General features: G+C 47.1%; 1 protein-coding gene across 1 annotated transcript in view; it reads right to left on the minus strand.

Annotated features, from left to right (window-relative positions):
* LOC139581805 (cyclic nucleotide-gated cation channel-like) overlaps nucleotides 1–13071 on the minus strand; it is a 36730-nt gene that overhangs the window by 13683 nt on the left and 9976 nt on the right. Inside the window, exons 6-8 of the mRNA XM_071411987.1 lie at nucleotides 9428–9534; nucleotides 7107–7366; nucleotides 2320–2529 (exon numbers count right to left, since the gene is read on the minus strand). Of these exons, the coding sequence (XP_071268088.1) occupies nucleotides 2320–2529; nucleotides 7107–7366; nucleotides 9428–9534 (577 nt within the window). The remainder of the gene's footprint in view (nucleotides 1–2319; nucleotides 2530–7106; nucleotides 7367–9427; nucleotides 9535–13071) is intronic.

The raw sequence follows: 13071 nt of genomic DNA on the forward strand, positions 1-13071 counted from the left end.
CTGGTAACATTATGTTGGTCCTGGGGGGGGGGGGGGGGCATTCAGCATATACCTGATGACAATGAGTCAATGAGGAGGCTATATACAGGGTGTTACGGTACAGAGTCAATGTGGAGGCTATATACAGGGGTACCAGTACCGAGTCAGTGTGGAGGCTATATACAGGGGGTACCGGTACAGAGTCAGTGTGGAGGCTATATACAGGGGGCACCGGTAACGAGTCAGTGTGCGGGGGTACAGGTTAGTTGAGGTAATTTGTACATGTAGATGGGGGTGAAGTGACATCACAGTTTACTACATGAGACCACTCCACATTTCCAAGTACTTCTACAAAATGTTCCATTGAGTTTTGTAGCATTGTACCTTCATGTAGTTATTACCTGGCTCAAGTAGCAGTGTGGATGTCTTACGGGTATAGCAGGTTACCATATGATCACTAAAACCAATATTTAAGACTCCTGACTGACAGACGTTCTCTTGGTCTGATACAATAATCACATCCAAAGTTGATTTACTGTCGATACACACCCGGGTTGGCTCAACAATCAGTTGTTTCAGTCCAAATAACTAATTAAAGTTAGACAGGGCATTTACTAGTGTACTTCTCTGGGGTGGTAACTGCACATTTGTATTAAAACCACCAAGCCAATACATTGTGATCACAGCAATTCAATCCAATCATAGACGTTCTTCTGCTTAGGAGGCCGATAGCACACACCAACAAGTACAGGACGACATTCAGGAAGAAGTGTTTCTACCCATACAACCTCAAGATCATCCATTTTCAGATCTGAACGAGGGTTAAAATGCACATCCTTCCTAGTAAAAACAAACTGTCACCATTTCAGTTTCAGATAATTCTATAAATGCTAAAACCTGGTAGCTCAACCTCATGGTCCTCAGTTGACTCATCGATCCTCAGTCACAGCAACTACATGAAGCCCGGGTGTTGGAAGCCAGGAGGTTTAATTCCTCTAATCTCGGCAGCAGGCTCCGTGCGTTCACATGGATAAAGTGAAGTCCTCTCCGATTGAAACAGTCAAACGTGTCATCTTCTGTCCCCATGGCTGATACATCGACTATCTCATCTAGAGTTCCCTCATCATCCCTGCTTGTGTCCAGCATCCCAATGTTTGGAACCACATTTACCCAGCATACATTGCAAACAAGCAAAAATGTTACTTTGAGACTTTACAGATTCATCATATGACAAGTGTTGGATATCTCCACACTTTATGTGATCAAACAAATCACAAATGTCATTAGCCACCGCATTTGAATTCTTCCTTACGGTCTTACCGCAGTTTGGGCATAGTTGTTGAGCTTTGTGGTGTTTGGGCCAGGACAGGGGGTGTACATCACCACAGAGTAGCAGACTGAAAGTAACAAGCAGCTTGATAGGGTTAACACCGGTCTCAGCTGCAGAGTTTCCTGTGTACATCAAGATAAGAGGATTCTACTGCACCTAGCACCAAGATAAGAGGTCTCTACCTCTTTGGGACAATGTAAAGTCCATGGAGAATAAGAGCACCTCCTCCCAGCTGCCCACTGCACTGAGGATAGGAAACTCTGTCACCACCGATAAATCTACGATAATCTAACATTTCAATAAGAATTTTTCTACGGCTGGCCATGCTCTCCACCTGGCTACCCCAACCTTGGTCAACATTTCAGCACCCCCCGCAGCAACTTGCCCAAGCCCCCCCCCCCCCCCCCCCACTTCTCCTTCACCCAAATCCAGACAGCTGATGTTCTGAAAGAGCTGCAAAATCTGGACCCCTACCAATCAGCTGGGCTATGCAATCTGGTTTCCGAGCAGGTCATGGGTGCACCTCAGCCCCGCTCAAGGTCATAAACAATATCCTACCCGTCATCGATAAGAGACATTACTGTGCAGCCGTATTCATCGACCTGGCCAAGGCTTTCGACTCTGTCAATCACCGCATTCTTATTGGCAGACTCAATAGCCTTGGTACTGCACTATCCAGGGAATAGTGTTCTATGTCAGACATAAAGTTGTCCACTATCTAGGGAACAGGGTTCAATGTCAGACAAAGTAGTGCACTATCTAGGGAACAGGGTTCCATGTCAGACAAAGTAGTGCACTATCTAGGGAACAGGGTTCCATGTCAGACAAAGTAGTGCACTATCTAGGGAACAGGGTTCAATGTCAGACAAAGTAGTGCACTATCTAGGGAACAGGGTTCCATGTCAGACAAAGTAGTGCACTATCTAGGGAACAGGGTTCAATGTCAGAAATAAAATGGTACACTATCTATGGAATAGGGTATATGGTATAGGGTTACATTATACACTCACCAGGAAGTCAAAGACCACAAAGAGGAACTCCTCATCTCGTACGGGTGGCGGTGTCTCTCCTATGGTGGTGAGGGTGAGGGTGGACCAGTAGAGGCAGTAGATGTAACCCCGCGACAGAGTGGTCTGGTTGGGATACACCCAGGAGTCAGACCCCAGTCCCAGGGCCTTGGAGAAGGAGTAGTAGATACAGGCGTTCCAGTGGATGATCACCTGGAGGAGAAACAGCAAGTCAGATCAACAGTTATTTGTCAACAGGTGTAGACTAACAGGAAAAGCTTACTCATGGGTCCTTTTCCAACAACGGATTGTTTCCTCGTCATTTCAACCCCTCAAATCTATGAGATAATGTTGAATCAGTAGCAGACAGACTCAGGGTATTAGACAGACTCAGGATAGCAGACAGACTCAGGATAGCAGACAGACTCAGGGTAGCAGACAGACTCATTGTAGCAGACAGACTCAGGGTAGTAGACAGACTCAGGGTAGCAGACAGACTCAGGATAGTAGACAGACTCAGGGTAGCAGACAGACTCAGGATAGCAGACAGACTCAGGATAGCAGACAGACTCAGGATAGCAGACAGACTCAGGAAAGCAGACAGACTCAGGATAGCAGACAGACTCAGGATAGCAGACAGACTCAGGGTAGCAGACAGACTCATTGTAGCAGACAGACTCAGGATAGTAGACAGACTCAGGAAAGCAGACAGACTCAGGATAGCAGACAGACTCATTGTAGCAGACAGACTCAGGATAGTAGACAGACTCAGGGTAGCAGACAGACTCAGGATAGCAGACAGACTCAGGGTAGCAGACAGACTTAGGATAGCAGACAGACTCAGGATAGCAGACAGACTCAGGATAGCAGACAGACTCAGGGTAGCAGACAGACTCAGGGTAGCAGACAGACTCAGGATAGCAGACAGACTCAGGATAGCAGACAGACTCAGGATAGTAGACAGACTCAGGGTAGCAGACAGACTCAGGGTAGCAGACAGACTCAGGATAGCAGACAGACTCAGGATAGCAGACAGACTCAGGATAGCAGACAGACTCAGGGTAGCAGACAGACTCAGGATAGCAGACAGACTCAGGATAGCAGACAGACTCAGGATAGTAGACAGACTCAGGATAGCAGACAGACTCAATGGATTTGCAAAAAGTCATCAGCATAAGGACATTTAGTATTTTTTTCACCCAACTTTTACCGTAAATCCAATGACAGGTAGCCTAGCGGTTAGGAGTGTTGGGCCAGTAACCGAAAGGTTGCTGGTTTGAATCCCCAAGCTGACGAGGTAAAACATCTGCCGATGTGCCCATGAGCAAGACACTTAACTCTAACTGCTCCTGTAAGTCACTCTGAATAAGAGGGTCTGTTAAATTACTCAAGTGTGTGTTTGTTGGGGTGTCAGTATATGTACAGTGGGGCAAAAAAGTATTTAGACAGCCACCAATTGTGCAAGTTCTCCCACTTAAAAAGATGAGAGAGGCCTGTGATTTTCATCATAGGTACACTTCAACTATGACAGACAAAATGAAAGAAAAAAAATCCAGAAAATCACATTGTAGGATTTTTTATGAATTTATTTGCAAATTATGGTGGAAAATAAGTATTTGGTCAATAACAAAAGTTTCTCAATACTTTGTTATATACCCTTTGTTGGCAATGACAGAGGTCAAACGTTTTCTGTAGGTCTTCACAAGGTTTTCACACACTGTTGCTGGTATTTTGGCCCATTCCTCCATGCAGATCTCCTCTAGAGCAGTGATATTTTGGGGCTGTTGCTGGGCAACACGGACTTTCAACTCCCTCCAAAGATTTTCTATGGGGTTGAGATCTGGAGACTGGCTAGGCCACTCCAGGACCTTGAAATGCTTCTTACGAAGCCACTCCTTCGTTGCCCGGGCGGTGTGTTTGGGATCATTGTCATGCTGAAAGACCCAGCCACGTTTCATCTTCAATGCCCTTGCTGATGGAAGGAGGTTTTCACTCAAAATCTCACGATACATGGCCCCATTCATTCTTTCCTTTACACGGATCAGTCGTCCTGGTCCCTTTGCAGAAAAACAGCCACAAAGCATGATGTTTCCACCCCCATGCTTCACAGTAGGTATGGTGTTCTTTGGATGTAACTCAGCATTCTTTGTCCTCCAAACACGACGAGTTGAGTTTTTACCAAAAAGTTCTATTTTGGTTTCATCTGACCATATGACATTCTCCCAATCTTCTTCTGGATCATCCAAATGCTCTCTAGCAAACTTCAGACGGGCCTGGACATGTGCTGGCTTAAGCAGGGGGACACGTCTGGCACTGCACGATTTGAGTCCCTGGCGGCGTAGTGTGTTACTGATGGTAGGCTTTGTTACTTTGGTCCCAGCTCTCTGCAGGTCATTCACTAGGTCCCCCCGTGTGGTTCTAGGATTTTTGCTCACCGTTCTTGTGATCATTTTGACCCCACGGGGTGAAATCTTGCGTGGAGCCCCAGATCGAGGGAGATTATCACTGGTCTTGTATGTCTTCCATTTCCTAATAATTGCTCCCACAGTTGATTTCTTCAAACCAAGCTGCTTACCTATTGCAGATTCAGTCTTCCCAGCCTGGTGCAGGTCTACAATTTTGTTTCTGGTGTCCTTTGACAGCTCTTTGGTCTTGGCCATAGTGGAGTTTGGAGTGTGACTGTTTGAGGTTGTGGACAGGTGTCTTTTATACTGATAACAAGTTCAAACAGGTGCCATTAATACAGGTAACGAGTGGAGGACAGAGGAGCCTCTTAAAGAAGAAGTTACAGGTCTGTGAGCCAGAAATCTTGCTTGTTTGTAGGTGACCAAATACTTATTTTCCACCATAATTTGCAAATAAATTCATAAGAAATCCTACAATGTGATTTTCTGGATTTTTTTTCTCATTTTGTCTGTCATAGTTGAAGTGTACCTATGATGATAATTACAGGCCTCTCTCATCTTTTTAAGTGGGAGAACATGCACAATTGGTGCCACTGTATGCGTGTATGTATGTGTGAGTGTGTGGGTAGAGTCAGTGTAAAAGAGTTAGCTGGAAAAAGGGTCAATGCAGGTAGTCCGAGGTAGCCATTTGATGAGCTATTTAGCAGTCTGATGGCTTGGGGGGTAGAAGCTGTTCAGGGTCCTGTTGGGTGGACTGTCCTCCTGGTATAGATGTACTGGATGGAAGGGAACTCGGACCCAGTGATGTACTGGGCCGTTCACACCACCTTCCCAGTGATGTACTGGGCCTTTCACACCACCTTCCCAGTGATGTACTGGGCCTTTCACACCACCTTCCCAGTGATGTACTGGGCCTTTCACACCACCTTCCCAGTGATGTACTGGGCCGTTCACACCACCTTCCCAGTGATGTACTGGGCCGTTCACACCACCTTCCCAGTGATGTACTGGGCCGTTCACACCACCTTCCCAGTGATGTACTGGGCCGTTCACACTACCTTCCCAGTGATGTACTGGGCCGTTCACACCACCTTCCCAGTGCTGTACTGGGCCGTTCACACCACCTTCCCAGTGATGTACTGGGCCGTTCACACCACCTTCCCAGTGATGCACTGGGCCGTTCACACCACCTTCCCAGTGATGCACTGGGCCGTTCACACCACCTTCCCAGTGATGCACTGGGCCGTTCACACCACCTTCCCAGTGCTGTACTGGGCCGTTCACACCACCTTCCCAGTGATGTACTGGGCCTTTCACACCACCTTCCCAGTGCTGTACTGGCCCGTTCACACCACCTTCCCAGTGATGTACTGGGCCTTTCACACCACCTTCCCAGTGATGTACTGGGCCGTTCACACCACCTTCCCAGTGATGTACTGGGCCGTTCACACCACCTTCCCAGTGATGTACTGGGCCGTTCACACCACCTTCCCAGTGATGTACTGGGCCGTTCACACCACCTTCCCAGTGATGTACTGGGCCGTTCACACCACCTTCCCAGTGATGTACTGGGCCGTTCACACCACCTTCCCAGTGATGTACTGGGCCGTTCACACCACCTTCCCAGTGATGTACTGGGCCGTTCACACCACCTTCCCAGTGATGTACTGGGCCGTTCACACCACCTTCCCAGTGATGTACTGGGCCGTTCACACCACCTTCCCAGTGATGTACTGGGCCGTTCACACCACCTTCCCAGTGATGTACTGGGCCGTTCACACCACCTTCCCAGTGATGTACTGGGCCGTAAACACCACCCTTCCCAGTGATGTACTGGGCCTTTCACACCACCTTCCCAGTGATGTACTGGGCCTTTCACACCACCTTCCCAGTGATGTACTGGGCCGTTCACACCACCTTCCCAGTGATGTACTGGGCCTTTCACACCACCTTCCCAGTGATGTACTGGGCCTTTCACACCACCTTCCCAGTGATGCACTGGGCCGTTCACACCATCTTCCCAGTGATGTACTGGGCCGTTCACACCACCTTCCCAGTGCTGTACTGGGCCGTTCACACCACCTTCCCAGTGCTGTACTGGGCCGTTCACACCACCCTTTGAAGTCACATCATTACTGTCACAACAGCGCCTTACGGTTGGGTGCATTGCAGTTGCCATACCAGGCGGTGATACAGCCAGTCAAGATGCTCTCAGTGGTGCAGCTGTAGAACCTTTTGAAGATCTGAGGGACCATGTCAATCTTCAGCCTCGTGAGAGGGACGAGGCGCTGTTGTGCCCTCTTCACAACTGTGTGGGTGTGTGTGGACCACGATAATTCCTTAGTAATGTGGACGCCGTGCGTGCGTGCCTGCGTGCGTACGTACCAGTATGTAAAGGACCAGGTTAGTGATGCGGAAGGCGTTGGGGTAACTGGTCCTGGTCTCTGTACGGTCGAAGAACTCGAACATGCGGTTGAACCGCAGCAGTCTGTTGAAGCGGAGGAGAGGAGTGTGTATTCCCAGAGACAGGTAGAACAGGTCAGTAGGCAGGATAGACAACAGGTCTAGTTTAAACTGAACCGTCTTCAGGTAACTGTCTCTCAGCTTAGAGAGGTCCTTCACCAACAGACCCTGCTCCAGGAAACCTGATAAACAAACAGAGTTACACAGTCAGTGTTAGGGCACAGGCTCAGGGTAGGCAGACAGGCTCAGGGTAGGCAGACAGGCTCAGGGTAGGCAGACAGGCTCAGGGTAGGCAGACAGGCTCAGGGTAGGCAGACAGGCTCAGGGTAGGCAGACAGGCTCAGGGTAGGCAGACAGCCTCAGGGTAGGCAGACAGCCTCAGGGTAGGCAGACCGCCTCAGGGTAGGCAGACAGGCTCAGGGTAGGCAGACAGACTCAGGGTAGGCAGACAGACTCAGGGTAGGCAGACAGACTCAGGGTAGGCAGACAGACTCAGGGTAGGCAGACAGGCTCAGGGTAGGCAGACAGGCTCAGGGTAGGCAGACAGACTCAGGGTAGGCAGACAGACTCAGGGTAGGCAGACAGGCTCAGGGTAGGCAGACAGACTCAGGGTAGGCAGACAGGCTCAGGGTAGGCAGACAGGCTCAGGGTAGGCAGACAGGCTCAGGGTAGGCAGACAGACTCAGGGTAGGCAGACAGCCTCAGGGTAGGCAGACCGCCTCAGGGTAGGCAGACCGCCTCAGGGTAGGCAGACAGGCTCAGGGTAGGCAGACAGGCTCAGGGTAGGCAGACAGGCTCAGGGTAGGCAGACAGGCTCAGGGTAGGCAGACAGGCTCAGGGTAGGCAGGCAGACTCAGGGTAGGCAGGCAGACTCAGGGTAGGCAGGCAGACTCAGGGTAGGCAGACAGTCTCAGGGTAGGCAGACAGGCTCAGGGTAGGCAGACAGGCTCAGGGTAGGCAGACAGACTCAGGGTAGGCAGACAGACTCAGGGTAGGCAGACAGGCTCAGGGTAGGCAGACAGGCTCAGGGTAGGCAGACAGGCTCAGGGTAGGCAGACAGGCTCAGGGTAGGCAGACAGGCTCAGGGTAGGCAGACAGGCTCAGGGTAGGCAGACAGCCTCAGGGTAGGCAGACCGCCTCAGGGTAGGCAGACCGCCTCAGGGTAGGCAGACAGGCTCAGGGTAGGCAGACAGGCTCAGGGTAGGCAGACAGGCTCAGGGTAGGCAGACAGGCTCAGGGTAGGCAGACAGGCTCAGGGTAGGCAGACAGTCTCAGGGTAGGCAGACAGACTCAGGGTAGGCAGACAGACTCAGGGTAGGCAGACAGGCTCAGGGTAGGCAGACAGGCTCAGGGTAGGCAGACAGACTCAGGGTAGGCAGACAGGCTCAGGGTAGGCAGACAGACTCAGGGTAGGCAGGCAGGCTCAGGGTAGGCAGACAGGCTCAGGGTAGGCAGACAGACTCAGGGTAGGCAGACAGACTCAGGGTAGGCAGACAGACTCAGGGTAGGCAGACAGGCTCAGGGTAGGCAGACAGGCTCAGGGTAGGAAGACAGACTCAGGGTAGGCAGACAGGCTCAGGGTAGGCAGACAGGCTCAGGGTAGGCAGACAGGCTCAGGGTAGGCAGACAGGCTCAGGGTAGGCAGACAGACTCAGGGTAGGCAGGCAGGCTCAGGGTAGGCAGACAGGCTCAGGGTAGGCAGGCAGGCTCAGGGTAGGCAGACAGGCTCAGGGTAGGCAGACAGGCTCAGGGTAGGCAGACAGGCTCAGGGTAGGCAGACAGGCTCAGGGTAGGCAGACAGACTCAGGGTAGGCAGACAGACTCAGGGTGGGCAGACAGACTCAGGGTGGGCAGACAGACTCAGGGTAGGCAGACAGACTCAGGGTAGGCAGACAGACTCAGGGTAGGCAGACAGACTCAGGGTAGGCAGACAGACTCAGGGTAGGCAGACAGACTCAGGGTAGGCAGACAGACTCAGGGTAGGCAGACAGACTCAGGGTAGGCAGACAGACTCAGGGTAGGCAGACAGACTCAGGGTAGGCAGACAGACTCAGGGTAGGCAGACAGACTCAGGGTAGGCAGACAGACTCAGGGTAGGCAGACAGACTCAGGGTAGGCAGACAGACTCAGGGTGGATATTGTCCTCCAATGCTCTTTGAGGAGGTGAGAACAGGGGACGTGAGGAATCAAGGAAAGAGAACAGAAACACGACAGAAACACATTGTGGAAAATTGACCTCTGACCTGTGCGTAGCCTGACGGCTGTGTCCAAGATGTAGAGACCGTCACACAGGTAGTCCAACACCAGCCACACGATGGCACCACTCGTCTGAAGCTCATCAAAACATGCCCTGCACAGAACACACAGCAATACTATCACTACAATACTGTCACTACATTACTATCACTACATTACCATCACTACATTACCGTCACTACAATACTGTCACTACAATACTGTCACTACATTACTATCACTACATTACCATCACTACAATACTGTCACTACATTACTATCACTACATTACCATCACTACAATACTGTCACTACATTACTGTCACTACAATACTGTCACTACATTACCATCACTACATTACCGTCACTACATTACCGTCACTACATTACTATCACTACAATACTGTCACTACATTACTATCACTACAATACTGTCACTACAATACAGTCACTACAATACCGTCACTACATTACCGTCACTACATTACCGTCACTACATTACTATCACTACATTACTATCACTACATTACTGTCACTACATTACTATCACTACAATACTATCACTACATTACCGTCACTACATTACCGTCACTACATTACCGTCACTACATTACTATCACTACATTACCATCACTACAATACCGTCACTACATTACTGTCACTACATTACTATCACTACATTACTATCACTACATTACCGTCACTACAATACTGTCACTACATTACTATCACTACATTACCATCACTACATTACTGTCACTACATTACTGTCACTACATTACTATCACTAAATTACCGTCACTACAATACTGTCACTACATTACTGTCACTACAATACTGTCACTACATTACTGTCACTACATTACTGTCACTACGTTACTGTCACTACATTACTGTCACTACATTACTATCACTACATTACTATCACTACAATACTGTCACTACCATACCGTCACTACAATACCGTCACTACAATACTGTCACTACAATACCGTCACTACAATACTGTCACTACAATACTGTCACTACAATACTGTCACTACATTACTGTCACTACATTACTGTCACTACATTACTGTCACTACCATACCGTCACTACAATACTGTCACTACAATAATGTCACTACAATACTGTCACTACATTACTGTCACTACAATACTGTCACTACATTACTGTCACTACATTACTGTCACTACAATACTGTCACTACAATACAGTCACTACATTACCGTCACTACAATACCGTCACTACAATACTGTCACTACATTACTGTCACTACATTACTGTCACTACAATACTGTCACTACATTACTGTCACTACAATACTGCCACTACATTACTGTCACTACATTACTGTCACTACATTACTGTCACTACATTACTGTCACTACATTACTGTCACTACATTAGTGTCACTACATTACCATCACTACATTACTGTCACTACAATACTGTCACTACAATACTGTCACTACAATACTGTCACTACATTACTGTCACTACATTACTGTCACTACATTACTGTCACTACATTGCTGTCATTACATTACTGTCACTACATTACCGTCACTACATTACTGTCACTACATTACTACATTACTGTCACTACATTGCTGTCATTACATTACTGTCACTAAATTACCATCACTACATTACTGTCACTACAATACTGTCACTACATTACTGTCACTACATTACCATCACTACATTACTGTCACTACCGTCACTACATTACCGTCACTACATTACCATCACTACATTACTGTCACTACCGTCACTACATTACCGTCACTACATTACTGTCACTACAATACAGTCACTACAATACTGTCACTACAATACTGTCACTACATTACTGTCACTACATTACTGTCACTACATTACCGTCACTACATTACTGTCACTACATTACTGTCACTACATTACTATCACTACAATACTGTCACTACATTACTATCACTACATTACTGTCACTACATTACTATCACTACAATACTGTCACTACATTACTGTCACTACATTACTACATTACTGTCACTACATTACTACATTACTGTCACTACATTACCATCACTACATTACTGTCACTACATTACCGTCACTACATTACTGTCACTACAATACTGTGACTATTTTACCATCACTACATTACTACATTACTGTCACTACATTACCGTCACTACATTACTGTCACTACAATACTGTCACTATATTACCGTCACTACATTACCATCACTACATTACTACATTACTGTCACTACATTACTGTCACTACATTACTGTCACTACATTACTACATTACTGTCACTACATTACTACATTACTGTCACTACATTACCGTCACTACATTACTGTCACTACATTACTACAATACTGTCACTATATTACCGTCACTACATTACCATCACTACATTACTACATTACTGTCACTACATTACTGTCACTACATTACTGTCACTACATTACTACATTACTGTCACTACATTACCGTCACTACATTACTGTCACTACATTACTACATTACTGTCACTACATTACTACATTACTGTCGCTACATTACTGTCACTACATTACCGTCACTACAATACTGTCACTACATTACCGTCACTACATTACCGTCACTACATTACTGTCACTACATTACCGTCACTACATTACTGTCACTACATTACCGTCACTACATTACTGTCACTACATTACTGTCACTACATTACCGTCACTACATTACTGTCACTACATTACTACATTACTGTCACTACATTACTACATTACTGTCACTACATTACCGTCACTACATTACTGTCACTACAATACTGTCACTACATTACCGTCACTACAATACTGCCACTACATTACTGTCACTACATTACCATCACTACATTACTGTCACTACATTACTACATTACTGTCACTACATTACTGTCACTACAATACTGTCACTACCTTACTGTCATTACATTACTGTCATTACATTACTGTCATTACATTACTGTCATTACATTACTGTCACTACAATAATGTCACTACATTACTACATTACTGTCACTACATTACTGTCACTACAATACTGTCACTACATTACTGTCATTACATTACTGTCATTACATTACTGTCACTACAATAATGTCACTACATTACTACATTACTGTCACTACATTACTGTCACTACAATACTGTCATTACATTACTGTCACTACATTACTGTCACTACAACTTTCACTACATTACCGTCACTACAATACTGTCACTACATTACTGTCACTACAATACTGTCACTACAATACTGTCACTACATTACCGTCACTACATTACTGTCACTACAATACTGTCACTACATTACTGTCACTACAATACTGTCACTACATTACTGTCACTACATTACTGTGACTACATTACTGTCACTACAATACTGTCACTCCATTACTGTCACTACATTACTGTCATTACATTACTGTCACTACATTACTGTCACTACATTACTGTCACTACAATACTGTCACTACAATACTGTCAATACAATACCAGGCATGCTGGGCTGAGGAGAGTGGTTCTTCCCCTGTCACCCTGTCACCCGGGTAAGAGCCAACGGAAAGGACACCACGACACATTTGGTCTCCTGTCTCCGGGAGTATGGTGACCTTGATCCGACC

This window comes from Salvelinus alpinus, chromosome 7 (assembly GCF_045679555.1).
Source record: "Salvelinus alpinus chromosome 7, SLU_Salpinus.1, whole genome shotgun sequence".
NCBI classification, from domain to species: Eukaryota; Metazoa; Chordata; class Actinopteri; order Salmoniformes; family Salmonidae; genus Salvelinus; species Salvelinus alpinus.